At 41.9% G+C, this 20,945-nt stretch overlaps 1 protein-coding gene across 1 annotated transcript in view; it reads right to left on the bottom strand.

Moving 5' to 3' along the window:
• Positions 1–20,945, bottom strand: part of FAM189A1 (family with sequence similarity 189, member A1) — a 259,702-nt gene that overhangs the window by 229,825 nt on the left and 8,932 nt on the right. The window contains exons 4-5 of the mRNA XM_011995780.1: positions 20,765–20,943; positions 20,216–20,305 (exon numbers count right to left, since the gene is read on the bottom strand). Coding sequence (XP_011851170.1) covers positions 20,216–20,305; positions 20,765–20,943 — 269 coding nt within the window. The remainder of the gene's footprint in view (positions 1–20,215; positions 20,306–20,764; positions 20,944–20,945) is intronic.

Raw genomic sequence — 20,945 nt, 5'->3', positions numbered from 1 at the left:
AAACTCCTCCCCTTTTCTGGAAATATCCTTAAGCTTTGCTGATCCCCACAACTGGGGATACTAAGTAGTTTATTATAATCAAGAAATTTATCATGGTCTTGGGGACCAGCTAAAACGCAACTCACTTCAAAGCACATTAACCAACAGACATGGATCACAAGAAAACCACTCCAGTCATAAAGAAATACACAGAGTCTGGGACTCCATCCAGAGGCACATTCCGCCCGGGTCTTCCGAGCTCCCAGAGACGGCCCCGCTCAGCACTGTTCCACAGATCTTACCACCCACTCAGCCTCTACCTTCACAGGAAGAGACTAACATTACCCAGACTGGGCTTTGAGAATAGCTCACTCTTTCTCAGAAGCTTCTCAGCCAGTCAGAAGCAGCAATCAGGGAAAAGTTGATTACAATTGTTTCCAGGTGAATTCAAGATGATGCATTTAATTCTTTATGATTTTTGAGCACATAATTACCTTATTGGGTATCTTTGTCTGCCTTGTTTTTAATCTTTTTTTTTTTTTTTTTTGGAGATGGAGCCTCGCTCTGTTGCCCAGGCTGGAGTGCAGTGGTGGGATCTCGGCTCACTGCAACTTCTGCTGCCAGGGTTCAAGAGATTCTCCTGCCTCAGCCTCCAGAGTAACTGGGACTACAGGCACACACCACCACGCCTGACTAATTTTTGTATTTTAGTAGAGACGGGGTTTCACCATGTTGCCCAGGCTGGTCTCGAACTCCTGAGCTCAAGCAATCCTCCCGCCTTGGCCTCCCAAAGTGCTGGGATTACAGGCATGAGCCACCACACCCGGCCCCTTATTTTTAATCTTTCTATTCCAGCTTGCTGTCACTTGCAAAAAGTTAAGGTTTAATATATTTTCAATTAAAAATGTGCCCGATGGATTAAGAGAGTTTATACTTCCAAGTTAAGTGATTTAAGCAAATACAAATAATTGCCATGGTTCAATAAAAATTAACATTTTATCAACAACTATTTTAAATTTCACTTGGTCTTGAGTGGTTTCCTTATGTTATACTTTGTCTGTTTTACTCTCATCTTTCTGGTTAGACTATCTTTCCCTGCTGACATTTAATACTTTTAGTAAATTTAAAAGAAGTGTATTAGTCTATTTTCATAAACAAGATGGGAGGTTTAGATTCTTAAGCTGCTTCATGAACACAGCAAAATTCTGCACTGTTTTAAGGATCTGTACAAATATTTTTTACCCTACTTCCTTCTTTTCTTCTGCACTTAACAAATGAAGGCTTCATCTTTAACGTGACCAAACAAAATACATTCTCTTAAAAAAAAAAAAAAAAAGGTCATGATCTTGACTGTAAGAAACCCCCAAAGTGGATTTATAATGAATTTTCTGAATAAATAATGACTCCAAATACATTTACATTAAAAATATTAACCTTTAACTCACCTATATTTTTAATAGCATATTAAAGTGATATTTGAGCTCAATTCATGGCTTCGAAAGAGAGCCTTGCAGGCTTCCTATAACTCATATTAAAGGTTAAGATGATTCATAAATTTTTTCGACAGACTATGGCAAACATATGACTTTGTAGTGTGACTGGGACTGAATTTCTGATGGGCACAGCAGGAAACATTTCTGTTAGTGCAAAAATTCAAAGACACTTTTGAAAAGAAGTTAATATATGCAGCATAAGATTTTAAGCTTTCTTACTTGAAAAATGATCAGCATAGCAATGAAGAGAGAGAAATAAAAAAACACTAATCCAGGCTGAAGTTCATTCATCACATACTTCCAATTCCTTGACGTCTGCATGCTACATTAAATACTGCAGTGGAGAAAAACAAAAATAAGAGAATCCAACCAGAATGGAAAGACAATCAAAGCTAGTTTTCTTCAACAGTTGTTGTCTATAGGTTTCCAATAAAATTGAGGCTACGACAAGAATCGAACATTGATATTTATGCATAAAATAAGGGCTGGTTTCTCCAATAGGGCTAATTATTGGACACCCATTATCACCACTCCAGGGGCAGCACCAATGAATCAAACTCCACAGGACTAGAAATATTCTGACTAGTGTCCAGGATAACAGGAGAGCTACCAGGGCTCTTGGTGCCACACACTGGGTTTATTGGGGCCAGAACTGCTCTCTGTAGCCTAAGAACCACTCAAACATCCGCAGGATAAATGCACAACCCTGGGAACCCTCTTTTTTTGAGAAAAGAAATATGGAAGGAAAAAAACTTTCCTCTATTTTGCAGCTTCTAATTAAAAGGAAATCATGAAAGAATTAATTGCACCTAAACGTATTTTACTACGTCTTACGTTGTGCTGCAGTAAGTAGGATGAGCTGCAGAGGAGAATGGATTATGCCTTTTAAGGCATGGAAAGAGGTTTCTTTGGTTACATTTTAAGGTCTCAGGTAAGGCAGTGATTAAAAGCTGGTTGGCCTGGGCTGGAAACCTGCCCACCACTTACCCGCCACACACCTGCCCCGTGCCTCAGTTTCTCTTTTGGCTAGGATGATAACAGAGGTGTCTCACTGGGGCGTCATGAGAACTAAGTGCAGTGGGCATCTGAAACGGGCCCAGCATATGGCAGTTTCCCACCACGCTTGTTACTGTGGAAGGTGCACAGAAATGGCCGGATTTCTCTGCTGTGACGTCCTTCCATTCCGCTCTCCTGGGGTAAAATTGCTTCATTCTGAGTGCCGTCCCTCACCTAGCTGAAAGGCAGAACACCTATTCCCGTTTGGAATAACGGTGCAGGCTGTGAGTCATAACTGGTGTGGGAGACAGAGATAGATCCTGCCTTTACCTATTGTTAGTCATTTCAAATAAACTGAATGGATCCTGCTTTGGGGGTGGTGCGTTTTAAAAAATTTTTTAATTTTTTGCTTTTTTAGTTGACTTTATTTTTAGAACAGTTTTAGGTGCACAGCAAAATTGAGCAAAAGGTACAGAGAGTTCCCATCTACTCCCTCCCTCCCCAGAGGCACAGCCTCCCCCACGACCAGCAGCCCCTAGCAGAGTGCTACACTTGTAACAACTGGTGAACCTGCATTGCCACACCATTATCACTCAGAGTCCACGGTTTACATTAGGGTCCACTCTCGGTGATGTACATTCTGTGGGTTTGGAGAAATGTATAATGACCTGTATCCACCCTTGTATTATACAGAATAGTTTCACTGCCCTAGAAATCCTGTGTTCCACCTCTTCCTCCCTCTCCCCCAACCTCTGACAACCACTTATCTTTTTACTGCCTCCACAGTGTTGCCTTTTCCAGAATGTCATATGGTTGGAACTATGTAGTCTATAGCCTTTTCAGATTGACTTCTTTCACACTGTAATATGCAAAGTTTCTTTCATGTCTTTTCATGACTAGATAGCTCTTTTATTTTTTTGAGACAGAGTCTTGCTCTGTTGCCCAGGCTGGAGTGCAGGGGTGTGATCTCGGTTCACTGCAACTTCCATCTCCTGAGTTTAAGAAATCCTCCCATCTCAGCCTCCCAAATAGCTGGGATTGCAGGTGCCTGCCATCACGCCCAGCTAATTTTTGTATTTTTAGTAGAGATGGGATTTCAACACGTTGGCCAGGCTGGTCTCAAACTCCTGACCTCAAGTGATCCACCTGCCTCAGCTGCCAAAGTGCTGGGATTACAAAACTCATTTCTTTTTAGCACTGACTAATATTCTATTGTCTAATGTACCACAGTTATTTATCTATTCGCCTAGTAAAGAACAGGGTTGTGTTTTTTTTACCCCACTGCTCTGGGAATATAGTTTCCAAAAATTATTTTAAAAATACAGAGCCACTTTTAGTATTTCTGGAGGCTGCTCTAATTTGTCTTCGTCCTTTAAAAGTCTGCAGGAAAAAAAAAAAATTAATCTAATAAAGGTGCTTCTGACATTACTGCAACCTAAATATGCTTTACTCGATATCTTCCGGACCATCACACCGGAAGACCACACCTTTATTGGTTCTGTTTGTTAAAGACTCAGAAGCCAGGGCCCCAGCACCACCCAGCAACCCGCGAATCAAGGGGCAGCAAAACCCAGCATTCACTCTGAAACTCATGTCCTGTGCTCTGATGTAGACCCAAATCTAACAGCCATTAACATGGATTGTTAGATGACTTCCGTTATCACCTACTGGGATAAAACCTATTTTGTTTTGGCTAATAAATACTGTTCTGTGTCATTATGATTATTATTATTTTTAAAACAAAGTCCTGCTCTGTCACCTGTCTGGAGTGCAGCAGTGTGATCTCGGCTTACTGCAACCTCTGCCTCCCAGGTTCAAGTGATTCTCCTGCCTCAGCCTCCTGAGTAGCTGGGACTACAGGTTCCCACCACCATGCCCGGCTAATTTTTTGTACTTTTAGTAGAGATGCGGTTTCACCATGTTTGGCCAGGCTGGTGTCAAACTCCTGGCCTCAGGTGATCTGCCCGCCTCGGCCTCCCAAAGTGCTGGGATTACAGGTGTGAGCCACTGCCCCTGACCTTCATTAAATTTAATGTATTATTTAAACTAGGATATTTTTATCAGCTTTATTGAAGTATAATTTACATAAAAGAAAATCCAACCATTTAAGATACACAGTTCCTGACAAAGTACATCCTGATAAACTCATATGGCCATGGAAGCACCACCACAATTAAACTACAGAACATTCCATGTCCCCAGAGTTTCCCTTGTGCTTCCCTGTAGCCATTCTCTTCCCACATCCCAGCGCCAGGTGACCACTCATCTCTCCTCCATCACTAGAGTTTCATAAAAATGGAATCATACAGTATGCAGTCTTTTGTGTCTGGCTTCTTCTATTTAGCCAATTGCTTCTGAGATTCACCCACATTACATGTAACAACAAGGCGAATCTTTTTAACCCCAGAAATACTATGCCTGGAAAGTAGAAAACTATTCAGCAAAAGCTACTGTAGAAAAACACTCCAAGATGATTAAGAACTGTATTCCACCTCTCTCAAATGATACCCTTGAACAACAAGGGATTCCTATTTTAGGATAGAAAGGAGATTGCTAACTGATGGATACAATACATTTATTTTTTAAATGTCTTGCTAGCTAAAGACCGTTAAAGATATGTGGCGAAAGATGACATCAGAAAAAGTGGCAAAGACCTAAAAATTCACTCCTGCATAACAGGAAAAAATAACTGAATGAAATGGTTAGAATCAACTTGCTCACACCTCTGGAAATTAACCAAAGACCTGCAGCAACCTTGGAAGCACTTCTTCAAGATGAAGAGCTGAATCTCGGTAAGAACAGTAGGATTTGGGGCATTTTGGCTTGCCCTAGTCCCATCCTCCATTCCTCATCTCTACAGTACCCTTGAAAAATTACAACTCACATGCCTGGTGCAGCCTGGAAGCCACTTGAGGGAAGGGAACAAAGCTGGATCTTTTCCAAAGTCCCATTCCCAAATAATTCTCATGATGTGACCATTCTGGTGATTCCCAAGAAGACCATACTTACAAACCCAGTTGCATTTGACCTGACCCTGAGCTCACCCAGTGTGAACAGTCTTTTCCCTGGGGGAGATTATCGAATACATTCATAGGCAAGTGTTTTCACTCTGCAGGTGCCTAATCAGTAGATAATAGTTGGGGCAAACAATGTATTAATCTAAACACTTTAAAAAAATCCTGGGGAGTAAGATGCCCATAGGGCTTTTGAAACACCCCAACATATCTCTAGGAATACAGAGTGCCACACACGTGCACAGGGTTGCGCATATGCCCAGGAAAGCCCTGAGAAGCTCCAAGCTCTCAGATGGCAACTGCCTTGCAGAATGTTGAAGGTGTGCCGCAAGAGTCATACAGACCCCCTTGTCAAAGGCTGGGAGATGTACTGGCTCCAGGCATTTAAAGAAATCTCTGTCCAGTAACTAGGTAACTCCTAAACTAACTTGGTAGACAATTCAGCAGCCACACATGACAAAGGATAGACTTTACAGAATTCGTTCAGAAAAGATATCAACAATAAACTATGGTGGACAGGAAGAATTTGCTTTCTAGAGGCACCATATTATATTATTGAAAATGTCCAGTTTTCAACAACAAAAAAGAGAGAAATATGAAGATACAAGAAAGCATGGCCCATATACAGGCAAAAAACAAAAAAGCAATCAATATAAGTGATCCCTGGCCGGGCACAGTGGCTCATGCCTATAATCCCAGCACTTTGGGAGGTTGAGGTGGCCTGATCACTCCTGAGGTCAGGAGTTTGAGACCAGTCTGGCCAAGATGGTGAAACCCCATCTCTACCAAAAATACAAAAACTAGCTGGGAGTGATGGCACATGCCTGTAATCCCAGCTACTCAGGAGGCTGAGGCATGAGAATTGCTTGAACTCTGCCAGGAGGCAGAGGCTGCAGTGAGCCAAGATCATGGCACTGTACTCCAGCCTGGGCAGCAGATTGAGACTCCATCTTAAAAAAATATACAAAAATAAAAACAAAAAAAATATATATATATATCACATGTACCTATCTCATACACACACACACACACACACATATATATGATCCCTGAGAAAGGCATGGTGGACTTAGAAGACAAAGACTTTAAATCAGTTATTTAAGCATATTAAAAGAGCTAAAGCAAACTGTCTAAAGAACTAAAGAAAAAGAAGACAATGATATCTCACCAAATACAGAAAATTAATAAAGAGATAGAAATTATAAGAACCAAACAGGGCTGGGCATGGTTGCTCATACCTGTAATGCCAGCAGTTTGGAAGACTGAGGCAGGATGACTGCTTGAGGTCAGGAGTTTGAGACCAGCCTGGGCAACATAGCAAGATCCTATCACTACCAAAAAAATACACAAAAATTAGCCAGGTGTGGTAGCATGCACCTGTAATCTCAGGGGACTGAGGCAGGAGGGAGGATCCCTTGAGCCCAAAAGTTCGAAGCTGCAGTGAGCTATGATCATAGCACTGCACTCTAGCCTGAGAGACAGAACAAGACTCTGTCTGAAGAAAAAGAACCAAATAGAAATTATAGCATAAAAAGTACAATAGCTCAAATAAAAAACTCTCTACAGGGGTTAAACAGCAGATTTGAGTAGGCAGAAGAAAGAATCATCAGTTAACCTAAAAATAGGTTAACTGAGATTATCCAGTCTGAGCAGCAGAATAAACAATGAAGAAAAATGAACAGATCTTAAGAAGTGTGTGAGCTATCATAAAGTGTACCAAAGTGCATGCAATGGAGTATCAACAGGAGAGGAGAGAAAGTGAAAAGAGCAGAAAATACATTTGAAGAAATTATGGCCAAAAACTTCCCAAATTTGACAAAAGACAAGAATCTACACATCCAAGCTCAATGAAATCTAAGTACAATAAATGCAAAGAGATCCATACCTAGACATATCATAATCAAACTGTCAAAAGCCAAGGCCAAAGAAAGAAGCTTGAAGGCAAAAGATCAGTGACTTACCACATACAAGGGATTCCAGTAAGATTAACAGCTAGTTTCTCATTAGAAAACATGCAGGACAGAAGGCAGTGCAATGGCAAGAAGAAAAAAAAAAAGTGTAAACCAAGAATTCCATATCCAGCAAAACTATCCCTGAAAAATGAAGAAAAAAATCAAGACATTACCAGATAAGCCAAAGCTGAGATAATTTGTCTCTATAGAATCTGTCCTACAACAAACAGTAAAGGAAGTCTTTTAGGCTGAAATTAAACATACACATATACACACACACACACACCCCATGCGCACGAGCGTGTGCAAAACTAGATAGATAGTAAATTAAACTCACATAGACATAAGAAGCATGAGTAAAGGTAACTACAGAGATGCTATGGTTTGCATGTGGTTTGTCCCAGTCAAAACTCAGGTTGAAATTTAATTGCCAATGCAACAGTGTTTGGAGGTGGTGTCTTTAAGAGATGACTAACTTAAGTTGGATTAATGTCTTTCTCACAAGACTGGGTTAGTTCTCTGCAGAAAGGATTAGCTTTGGTAAGAGTTAATTGTTACAAAGTGAGGTTGCCTCTCACGTTTTTCCCTTTTTGCATTTCCCTTTATCTGTCATGTTTTGAGGAAGCACAAGGCCCTCACCAGAAGCCAGCAGATGCGATTGTCCAATCTTGAACGTCCCAGCCTGCAGAACCATGAGCTAAATAAACCTATTTTTTTTAATAAATTACCCAATCTCAGGTATTCTGTTATGGTAACATACAAAAAAAGGTAAGACATACAGAAAACAAATAGCATTCTGGGAGACATAATAATCCCTCATCAGTAATTACATTAAAAAATTAAACTCTCCAATTAAAAGGCAGAAATTGCAGAATGGATTTTAAAAACATGATCCAATTACACACTGTCTATAAGAGATTCACTAGAGTTTGTCAGTAAAAAGGCAGAAAACGATATACTGTGCAAATGCTAACCAAAAGAAAGTTTGAGTAACCATCCTAGTGTTAGACAAAATCATCTTTAAGACAAAAATTATTACCAGAAATAAGGACATTTTATAATGATGAAGGCTTAATCATTCAAGAATATAGAACAATTATAGACATATTTGTACATAACAATTGTGCCAGAGTAGCAAAGAATTAGCAAAGAACAACATTCTGAACAGCTGAGCTGGTAGCTCTATACTGAAAAATGAGAAATGTCATTTGCCTAAATTATTGACAACCAGAAGACAGCAACCAAGATCAAATGCACCCTGGAAAGGCACAGGTTTTCTATCCACGCTGCATATTGAAATGATCCACGGAGTCTAAAACTACAGATACCCGGGCCCTATGCCAAGAAATCCTGATATAGTGAGTCTGAAGTAACAGTTGTTAAAGTGCCCCCGGTGTTCTGAAGTGCAGGCAGGATAAGGAGACACGGGCCTAGAGAATGACAGCGTGGGCTCTGGAACATACAGCCTGGGTTTCAACCTGAGCTCTGCCTCTTACTCGCTCCAAAAAACCTTGAACATGACTGAACCTTGCTGTACCCACATCGCAGAAGAGTGTCTGGAACACAGTAAATATTGTTAATAAATGTTAGCCATTACTGTCGTTGTCATCATCATGATCATCTGTCATCATCATCATTTGCCCAGGACAGGCACAACTTGAGGTACCTCTGAACCCTCACAATGGACACTGAAGTTGGGGAAGAAAGAGACAAACGGCAGCTTTACCTGGTGGAAAATAAGCTCGGCTCTTCCCTCTTGAGCCTGCTTCATCCCCCAGGAAGACTAAAGCGGATCCTGCCAGTCAGCACAACAGAGCTCCCACTTTCAAAGATGGCCTTCACATTCTGGACCAGCATACTAGGGTGGAGTTTAGGAAAGGTAAACTGTGCCACCCTCCCATACCACCACACGCCCCTGCAAAAACACACACACACACACACACACACACACACACACACACGAAACCAATTAATCCAACAACGCCAACTTTCTACCTTCATTAACATAGTCCTTCTTTTGTAAATATAAATAGGATAATGAAAGATGGCCTGATATTGAATAGGAAAAAATAGCATGAATAATGACCTAGATGATTAAAGAGACGAATCAACCTGTGGGGGGAGGTGAGAATATCTGATAAACAGAATTCTAATTAATATACTTGAACGAGATTGCACCCATTAAATGAGTGTTCCACAAAATGTGAACACATTGCTATGAAAAAAAGCAATTAGAGAAAAACACAGTTCTAAGAAAATAACATAGCTGTCTGTCAAAATAAAAAATTCAACAGAAGGATCAAGCAGTAGAATGGATACAGCTGAAAACCAAAGTAGTTATTCTAGAAAATAAAACAGAAGTGCCCCAGAAAGTAAAGAAAAAGAGAAAGAAAATATGAAAAATCCCATAGGATCAATTTAGAAGGTAGAGCATCTATCCACTAGGAATTCAAGTAAGGGAAGGCAAAAACAAACAAACAAACAAACAAATAAATAAATAAATAAATAAACAGATAAGAGATACAATCAAAGAATTAATGGAAGAAATTTCCCCAATCAATTTTTCTTGAACTATCCAATAGACAAATAATTAGAACTAGTCTAATAATGCACTATGGTATGTGATAAACAAGTATGAGATCAAGATACATAATTTTTCCAAAAATTATAGCAGAAAATACAGTTGGTTCTTGAACAGCACAGGTTTGGACTGCATGGGTCCACTTATATATGAATCTTCTACCTCTGCCACCCCTGAGACAGGAAGACCAACCCCTCCTCTTCCTCCTCCTCCTCAGCCTACTCAACTGATGATGATGAGGATGAAGGCCTTTATGACAGTCCACTTCCGCTTAATTAACAGGAAATACATTTTCTATTTCTTAGGACTTTTTGAAATGATATTTGCTTTTCTCTAGCTTACTTTATTGTAAGAATACAGCATATAATACATCTAACATACAAAATATGTGTTAATTGACTATGATCGGTAAGGCTTCCAGTCAGCAGTTGCCTATTTGCAGTTAAGTTTTTGAGGAGTCACACATTATATGCAAATTTTCAACTACATGAGGGGTCAGCGCCCCTAACTGCCATGTTGTTCAAGGGTCAACTGTATATTCCCATCTCTAAATATTATAGACATTATGTTTCCAGGAATTAATCTATAAAATCAATGCAATCACAAAATCAAATCATGACCATACTTTACAAATTCATTCTAAATTTATTGAAGAATGCAAAGTAGTAGCAAAAAATATGTGAAAAATAGAAGAATGACTTATTATAAAGCTGGACTAGTTAAAACAATGTAGTATTGTCTTAGAAACGAACTGATAGATTCATTACGCAAAATAAAGATTAATAAACAGACCCACATCTAGCAGTGAGGTGGCCCAACACATTTCAAATGGGAGAAGAAATACTGAATTGTTTAAAGAAATAATATTGGGAAAATGGCCCTCCATTAGGAAAAGATAAAGTTAGAGCCTTACTTCATACCATATGTAAAAATAAGTTTTGATTCAATTAAACATAAAAAGAAAAACTAAACATTTTAGAAATACACAGGTGAATAATTTCAGAATTATGGTCCAAGAGAGATCTTTCAAACTAAAGTAAGAAACCCTACAAGTCATATTTAAAAAAAAAAAAAAAAAGCAGATTTTCCAAGATTAAAAAACTAGCCCTTGTGTATTTTTTAAAAAGACACTTCATTAAAAATTAAAAGACAAACAAACTGACAAGACAAACTGGGATAAAGTATTAGTCACTTAAAACAGAAAAGTATTATAAGAAAAAAAAACACAAAAAAATAATAAAAATAAGGAAATGAAGTGAGGCCCCCCAAGGAGGGACAGTGACGGTGAAGGAGGGGTTTGAAAGACTAGAAGGTAAGGAATTGATATATTAATAATATGGTTCAATATACTGAATCACGTCGGGGTGAGGAAGGAACCAAAGGAACCTGAGTTTAGGTTTTAGGACAAGGCAAGGCAACTGAAGGAAAGGCAGAAACATTCCTAATGAGACAGGGGAGCAAAAAGAAATCAGTTTGGGTTTGGAGTAGATTGAATTGGAGTCCCTGTCGGGTAAATGCTAACATGGAAGCCCCTCTGGTTTAGTCTCACTAGGCAGATTCACTTGAGTTAACAGAAAACTAAATTAGAGACTTCGTGTGAAATTATAAGATTTTGTTGTGTTTTTGTTTTGCTTTCTTTTCATTCTCTTTTTTTTATTTTGCTTTCTTTTTATTTGTATTGTCTCCTACTTGAATTGCTTTATTGAACCTTCCTTTGCAGACAAATAAGAATTTTATAATTGTTTGGATTTAAATGGTTATTTTCAAATTGCTTAAGGGTATTAGAAAACAACTTCTTTCTTTGCAATTTTTAAAATGTCCCTTTCTCACTGCTTACATGTTAATACATTCACACAACAAAATAATGCGCAACTGTTTAAAACAGGCTGTACTAAGAAATATTTCGTGAATGGAGCAACAGTCATGAAATACTCCTAAGCAGAAAAAAAGGCAGGTTACAAAACAGGTGCACTCTGATTCTAATTTTCATAAAAATACGTATGCATCTGTGTCTGCACAGGGAAAAATGGAAGGCAGAACAGCAAAATGTAATTATGTCTATCTCTAAATGTTGCGATTTGGTATAATTTTTTAAAATTGTCTTATTGTGTTTTTATGCATTTGCTAAATTCAAAACAATGAATATTTAATACACTAGAGTTTAAAATTCAAAAAAAGAGAAATCTCACATATCAATGTAACACAGTCTCACAGAAAAAATACATACAAGCAATTCATGGAAGAAATTCAAATAGGTAATGGAATCTTACTATTTGTTTTGTTTCAGTTCCATCTATTCTTTGTTTCCTTTCTCCTGTTTTCTGCCTTCTTTTGCATTAAATGGATATTTTTTATGATTCCATTTGATTTCCTTTGTTTCTTAGCCAACTCTTTGGGGTTTTTGGTTTTATTTTAGTGGTTGCTTTAGGCTTTACAGTATACAACTTTATCATAGTTTACCTTCAGGTGACATTAGGCTTCATCATGTGTAGTCTAAGAATCTTACATTGTATACTTCTATCCTCCCTCCTTTATAGTATTTTCATACAATTACTTATATAAATGTTATAAACCCTATAATACATTGGTGTGTGTGTGTGTTTTTTTTTTTTTCCTATTTTTGGTTCTTTGTATGCATTGAGCTTCTGGAATCTGTGGGTTTCTCGTTTTTATTCCATTTTGAAAAAAAAATTACTACTATTTCTTCAAGTATTTTTTCTGTTTGCCCTCACTCCTTATTCCACATATATTAGTGTTTCTGGAAATTATTCCACAAAGTTCTCTGATTTTTTTTCATAGTTTTGTTTAAAAAATGCTTTTTTTCTATGTTCTTCATTTTGGAGAATGTATATTGCACTGCAATGCCTGTAAGTCCACTAATGTTTTTTCTTGTTCCAAATCTGCCATTAGTCTCATCCAGTGATTTTTTTCTCTCTTACATTGTAGTTTTCATCAGTAGAAGTGCAACTGGGTTTTTTTAGACCTCCATGTGTCTACTTAACTTTTGGAACATATAATTTTAATAACTGTTTTAATGTCCTTGTCTGATAATTCTAATATCTGCATCAATTTTGTATCAGTTTCAATGGGTTTATTTTTCTTGTCTCTTTGAACCATAGTTTCCTGCTTCTTTGCATGCCTAGTAATCTTTGATTAGATGCTAGGCATTAGGAACGCTATCTAGTTGGTGCTGGATACTTTTGTACTCCTATAAACATTCTTAAACTTTGCTCTGGGACACAGGTAAATTACTTGAAAACTATTTGATTCCTTTGGATCTTGCTTTAATATTTGCTAGGCAGAACTGGAACAGCATTTAGCTCAAGGCTAGTTATTCTCCACTACTGAGGTAAAACTCTTCTGCATACTCTATACAATGCCCAAGTGAATCATGAAGTTTTCCAATCTGGATGGTGGGAAAACCCTGATTTTGTGACTGGCACTTTTCTCTCTAGTCCTCTCGGGTAGTTCTTTCATGGCCTCAGTTTCCCCACATGCAAGAGCTGATCAGTAGCAGCTGAATATTCACAGGGCTTCCTCTCCAGATCTCCAGAACCCTCTGCCTGAGTAAGTCTTTCCTCTCTGGCACTTTGTTCTGCAAATTCTAGCCACCTTGGACTCCCAGGCTCAGTATAGTCTCCTTAACTCAGGACTGCCAGGCTCTTCCCAGGTTCCTATGCTGTGGCCTGGAAACTTTCTCACAACAGGAGGCTGCAGCAATCCTGATTTACCATTAATGGTGTGAGATCAAGGTAGGGAAAATACATAGCTGAATCAGACCACGTTTATTGCTATGGACCCACAGCAGCTTGTTTGGTTGGCTAAAATACAAAGCCGAAGGTGGGCTTTATTAAGTGAAGTTGAAATGCCAGACTTTTTTGGTGTACCACAGACGAAGGAATCTAAAGACTCAAGGAGATTGGAATGTTAGAGTAGATTTGGTCTGTCTGACCTCACCCAACCCAAGAGGATCCAGAGGCACACATTTCTCTACAGTTATGAGAAATAAATATGCGAGAGGAACCTCAGCATCCTTGAACTCTTCTCTGGAGGCCACAAATTACAGTTGGAATTTCTGTGCTACCATCTAACTAGGGTCCCTAAATGCAGTGAAGATGGTGAGATCCCAGGGTTGCAGGGGCCAGGTGGCAGCACTTAATTGCCAAAGGCATGGTGGATGTGGTTACTGTGAAGGACAGAGAGTCAAAGCAGTGATCAGAGTAGACCGGTTCACCAAGATCTCTGGTGTTGGCTCTAAGAAGCCCTGTTTCTCTGATTGAGCCATGATGGATACATGTTTCTGTCTGGGTTGATAAAGCTTAGCAATAAAAATAAACCACCATCTGAGTAAGGCAAAAAGCCAGATTCCTCAATGTAATATAAAATGCAAACAGTACTAAACACATTATTGGATCTATATGGTACTCATATTCCCAAAGATCAGTGCTTCTTAAAGTAGATTTACTTTGCTTTAAAAAAAAAAGCTGTCCTAAACTATAACTAATTTGTTATTGGTAAAAAATTCTAAAAAACGTTTTCAACTCCATAGTGATTACTCTCTCAATAGTATCAGTTATTATAAATAATCTAATATCCAGTTCAGTGCTACTGTACTCAACGTTTTAAAACTTATACCACCTGTGATTATGGGAGACTGTTTCCATTATTGATACATAAGCCATCACACGATGGTTCACTGAATCTTTCAAAAAATCATCTAATCAGAGCTATATAATCTGATTTTTAATTGGCATCCAGCATAATATAGAACCTGTTATAGTTTAATGTAAGGAAGACAATTATCTCAATCATAGGAGACACTAAGCACAGATTTTAAAAAAAAAATCTACCCCAGTAATGTGAAAATACATATTCTTTATGTATGTCGCTAGTTTTCAGCATTTGGAAAGGCACTTATAAAACATTATGGTATACACACACACACACACACACACACACACACACAGCGTTTCCCCTCTTCCCCTCCCTCTCACATTGTATTCACCAGCCTACAAAGGGAGGCCTCCCTCACCGAGTGCCCACAGTGGCCTGCTGCTCCCCTCTCTTCCTCTTCCCCAACAGAGCCTTCGCCCTCCCGCACATCAGTCACTCCGGCGGACACCGTACAGCTCTCCTTCATCTCGCTCTGTGTGTCTGTAAGCGCAGAACCATGAAAAGAAGGAGCTGCAGCAGGGCTCCGGATGGCCTTGTGCTTGGGAGCCCTGCAGAGGAAAGCTGCTGCCAGGAGAGCAATGGCAGCACCAAAACGCTCCAGCAGCAGGGGCCACGCACGCCTGTCCTCAGCCAGCCAGGCCTGCAGGGCGAATGCAGCGGCTGCACAGACTCTGGAGCCATGGGCCCAGAACTGCTGCTTCTCACTCTCCTGAGGGACACTCTCCTTTCACAGAGGGCAGCTCACTGTGTGGTCTTTACGGAAGGCGTTCGGGGGAGGGCAGGCCAGTGTGTCCCCCGGGAATGAACTAGAAAACTCACGGCTGCATCTTTAGTTGACACCTCCAGGAAGAAAAACACATAATTAGCACAGACAACAAAAGCAGGAGCTTTTATTTTAAAAATCACCGAAATCAAGACTTCGAGCCATTCTAGTGCTAAGTCCCAGGACAGGGTACTTTGCTTTCTAGGTCTTCCTTTCCTCTTTCCTTGCACAGGGTCTCATACGTCATCTGGAGAACCTCAGTTCCATTTTGTGGGCCCTGGGGAACCACGAAGGGCTTAAAGAAGGGGAGTGACACAGTCCGGCGGACACTTTACATACCACCCATGGCCTCTGTGTGTGCGGAGAACAGGCTGGAGAAGAGCCAGAGTTTTGGCACACAGATCTGTTAGGAGGTCACTACATGAGATACCAGGCAAGGACCTGCCCTAGAATGGTGGCTCAAGGCAGAGAGAAGAGAGGGGCAGCTGCATACAAATAAAATGAGTCACGGCCGGGCGCAGTGGCTCAGGCCTGTAATCCCAGCACTTTGGGAGGCCAAGGTGGGCGGATCACAAGGTCAGGAGTTTGAGACCAGCCTGACCAACATGGTGAAACACTGTCTCTACCAAAAACACAAAACAAGCAAACAAAACAAAAAAAAAAAACTGTAATCCCAGCTACAGGCGGCTGAGGCAGGAGAATCACTTGAACCCAGGTGGCGGAGGTTGCAGTGAGCCAAGATCGTACCATTGCCCTCCAGCCTGGGCAACAGAGTGAGACTCTGTCTCAAAATAATAATAATAGTAATAATAATAAAATAAGTCACAAAGAGAGAGCTTGTGAATAAGCATGATGGGTGAGGAAGGAGAAGGATGTCTGAGTGACGCCCCAGTTTCTAGACTGGGTGGGCAGTGGTGTCACCAACTGAGACAGAAGATACAAAGGGACAAGAAGATGAGGTTGAAGGAATGTAAGTCATGTGATATATATATATACTTAGAGAAGAAAGACAATGTCCACACAGATTACAGTCGGCTGGAAAAAAGGAGGATTTGGGAGTCAGAGAGCTTTGGGTTCAAGTCCTAGCTCATTACTTAAGGTGTGGAAGCCTTGGCCTTGTTTTAAAAACCTTTTTTAAAAAAACTATTTTAAACTTTAAAAACTCTTTAAAAAAAAAAAAAAAAGAGTAGGAAAACCTACTCTTGCCAGGACTGCCGTGAAGGTGAGGACACACAGGTCCCACTCGAGGAATGGCTGCCGTCATTGTTGACAGTATTTTCTTTGGTATTCTTCTGGATAGAAGATCTTTGGTCACATTTCCAAAAACTCTGTGGTGATGGTTCCTGTTAAGTGTCAACTCAGCTAGACCACAGTACCCAGATATGTGGTCAAACACTAGTTTGGATGTCGCTGTGAAGGTATTTTTGTAGATGAGATTAAGTTCTAAGCCAGCAGACTCTGAACAACGCAGATGACCCTCCATAATGCAGGTGGACGGCGTCCAGTCAGAGGAAAGAAGAGAAAAGGACAGATCTCCTCCAGGGAGGAGGGAATTCCGCCTGGCGCCTCCCTTCAGGCTAAAGCTGCAGCCTCAGCTCTGGGTCCAGCCTATAAGCCAGCACTACAGACTTTCACACTGCCTGTTCCCACAACCGTGTGAGCCAATCCTTTAAAATAAATAAATCTCTCTATATACACACACATACATATATGTTATAATCTAGGTATTTATATATACGTGTGTGAATGCATGTGTATACCTATCTATATCTCTCTCTATCTGTATATCTCCCTTTGGTTATGTTTTTCTAGAGCACCCTAATAGATCTTTATACTGTAGATTTTCCCGGCATCTATTGTGAATGCCTTTACTCCTCATGAAGCCAAAGCCGAGACTATCTCAATGGTCATGATTCAGAGAGTGAGTTTTTGCTAATGAATCAAGACTGTACTGTTGTGGTCAACACGACAGAAGAACATTCTTAAGGTACAGACAACAAACTACCCAGCAAAACCCACAGAGTCCGTCTGCAGTGCAGAACTGCCTCTGGGAAGCGACTGTCCAGAGAGGCAGTGCCTGCCACGGGTCCACGGGTTCCTAGATGGGGCCTCAGGACAAGCTCTCCTGAATGGCTTGAAAGGCAAGCAATGAATGTCATTTTCGGACCAAGCAAATTAAACTGCTAGGGTTCCTTTTCTGTTCTCTATTCCCTGTCACTGACTTGCAGCGGATCTCACAGCCCTAGGAAACACTGCGGCCCTCGGGCGGAAGGAGCCAGGTCCCTAAGTCCCTCTGTGAAGGACTCAATCACAGGCCATGCCTGACCTGGACAAGGGCCAGACTAGCCTTGCCCTAATGGAGCCACTGAAAGTCAGGGGATAGTACCAGCAGTTAGTGTCACCCTAATGATACCCTAACCTCCCTACATAAGGCAAGGAAGTCAGTCAAGCCACATGATCCCCTTCCCCTCTGCCTGGGGCTTGGGAGGAAATTTGTCCATGGGAGGTCAGTGCTGACCACCTCCCAGAGAGCAGGCTGGCCCTGCTCCAACCACTGTGGCAGGGCTGGGGAGCAAGCGCTCTGAACACTCCGCTCCAGTAGGTCCAGCTGCTGCGATGTCCCTCTACTGGGATGAGTCCTGAGACCGCAGCCTGCTCCCCTGACTTCCCTGGGACACTCCTCAGCCACCACCATAAGGGGTCCTAATTCCTCGTCCGCTCTAAGCTTATGCATCCTGCGCGGTAAAATGCCCAGCCCCGTGAGATTCCCGATGCTGGGGCCAGGGCCGGGGGTGGCACGCGGGGGTGACCGGGTGATGGACGTCAGTCCTCTCTTGTCTTTTCGTCCACACACCCACTCTGTGGAAGGCGGCTTTTCCTTTGTTTAGAGAGCTTAATCTGTCTGCACCGCGAAGGTGGGTGTGGACGGAGGAGGCAGCTGTCCCCGTGTCACTGAAGGCAGCGCAGTCGCCACACTGCATACCCCGAAGACGTCAATCCCACAGTCACCTATTCACTGCATCTCCCCTTGGCACCAAGAGCCAGCTTCAAAATAATCCAGCAAGGGGCTGGGGGGGAAGGTAGGGAGATAGTGACAAAACAAGATGGACCAGATGCTGACATCTGTTGAAGCCCGATGAGGGGTACACAGGGGTTCCTGACAGCAGTCTCTTTACTTTTATGTATGTTTGAAAGTTCTAAATAAAAATATTTTTCTAAAAGGAAATTCCTTATATGAGCCGAAATACAGCAGAAGAGGAGCCTCAGCTGATTCTCAGGTCACTCCTGTCTTCTCTGATACCATTTTAGGGCGTCACGGTTACTCCCATGAAAGAAGAGGTGTTTTCAATAGACAAATGTGGGTTATTTTTCTATTCCCATTAATATTTACTACATGTCATTATCTCCAAGTCTAATCACTTAAAGAGGAGATTTTAAATAATTGATTAATATAAAAGAAGAAAAATGCCACGCTGTCTGTTTCATTATCTATCAAAACCCGGAAAACCTGTTCCTCTAGTCCTGGCACGGACACATACATATATTAATGCATACACTGAGAAGAACAGGCATACAAATCAATAGACACAAATCTGCTTAGGGTATTTTTCCGAGGGAAAAACCATCCTCCTCTCCATCTCCCGCATGGCCTGCTCCTCAGCACAATGCCACAGCAATTCAAATAACTCTCTTTATTTTACTCACAGAATTTTAGGGTTCCCCCCAAAACACAAAACTCTAACATTTCTTGAACGCTGATAAAATATGTTCTGTTTGTGTGATCATACGTATGCATGTATAGTGCATAAACAGGCTTTAAAGTCTAGAGGAAACGCATGCATCCACACTTTTTTTTTTTTTTGAGATGGACTCTCTCTCTGTTGCCCAGGCTGGAGTGCCATGGTGTGGCGCGATCTCAGCTCACTGCAACCTCTGCCTCCCAGGTTCAAGCGATTCTCCTGCCTCAGTCTCCCCAGTAGCTGGGATTACAGATGCTCACCACCATGTTCTGGCTAATTTTTGTAATTTTAGTAGAGATGGGGTTTCATCATGTTGGCCAGGCTGGTCTCGAGCTCCTCACCTCGTGTACGCCCGCCTCGGCATCCCAAAGTGCTGGGATTACAGGTCTGAGCCACCGTGCCAAGCCGCATCCACACTTTTAAAATGCCGTTGTTGGCCGGGCGCAGTGGCTCACACCTGTAATTCCAGCACTTTGGGAGGCCAAGGTGGGTGGATCACGAGGTCAGGAGTTCAACACCAGCCTGGCCAAGATGGTGAAACCCCGTCTCTACTAAAAACACACAAAAATTATCTGGGCGTGGTGGCAGGTGCCTGTAATCCCAGTTATTCAGGAGGCTGAGGCAGAGAATCATTTAAACCCGGGAGGCGGAGGTTGCAGTGAGCCGAGATCATGCCACTACACTCCAGCCTAGGTGACAGAGCGAGACTCCGTCTCAAAAAAAAAAGAAAAGTCCTTGGTTCACGCTCGGTCCTTACAGCAGGACACCAAAACAAAACAAACACAAAGAGGATGCTCTTGAAGCATCTCAGCAAGACACCAAGCGGCACTCTCAGAAGCACCTCCTGCGAGAAACAGCGCTTCTCATGAGCCCATCAGCCTTCAGCAGTGAGATTTTATCAAGCTCTGCTTCCTGCTGCCTGAAAAAAACCTACAATTCTCTTCGCCATTGCCTCCAACCTGCTCACACATCTGAAGGTGGAACCCTGCTCCGAGGCCACCTGGAGACACAGGTGCCACTTACCACGAGGGAGAGAGGCCTCTTCCAGGAGACGACACCTATGAGTCCGGACAGCAGCACCTGGAAGGACAAAAAGTACAGGAAGGTGAGATGCTTTCATGGGCAATCAAAACACGGTGAACCGCTTGAACCTGGAGAAGGATGCGTGGAACACAGCACGCACTCGGTGGTGGGGCTACATGAGCTGCATTGTCACAGCTTGCACCCACTCTGACAGGCACACTGGTCTCTCAGGGCACCAGGGCACTCCGGAGGGGTCCCTTTGTGCACTGCACGAGGTGGCCCAAGAGTGACAGGCTTTCTGAAACACCCCACCCTGGTCCTCGACGTGATTTGGCTGTGCTAGGCACACGCCTGTAATCCTAGCTACTCGGGAGGCTGAGGCACGAGAATCACTTGAACCTGGGAGGTGAAGGTTGTAGTGAGCCAAGATCACACCACTGTACTCCAGCCTGGGAGGCAGAGTGAGACTCCATCTCAAAAAAATAAAAATAAAAATAACAGAGAACACTATTTGGGGAAAAGGCAAAGGTAACCCCACCCACGCGCCACCCGGCCACCTGCCACGGCTGCATGGGCCCCGGGCACGGCAGACCCTGGAGGCTCCTTCTCCCCTCTACACGCTGGGCTCCCCTGACGCACGCCCTTCTCTCTCCTTCTCCCCTCCACACGCTGGGCTCCCCTGATGCACGCCCTTCTCTCTCCTTCTCCCCTCCACACGCTGGGCTCCCCT

Source organism: Mandrillus leucophaeus, unplaced genomic scaffold (assembly GCF_000951045.1).
Source record: "Mandrillus leucophaeus isolate KB7577 unplaced genomic scaffold, Mleu.le_1.0 Scaffold498, whole genome shotgun sequence".
Classification (NCBI taxonomy): Eukaryota; Metazoa; Chordata; class Mammalia; order Primates; family Cercopithecidae; genus Mandrillus; species Mandrillus leucophaeus.
The sequence above is the reverse complement of the archived record's forward strand: the minus strand, read 5'-3'. Positions and strand labels throughout refer to the sequence as shown.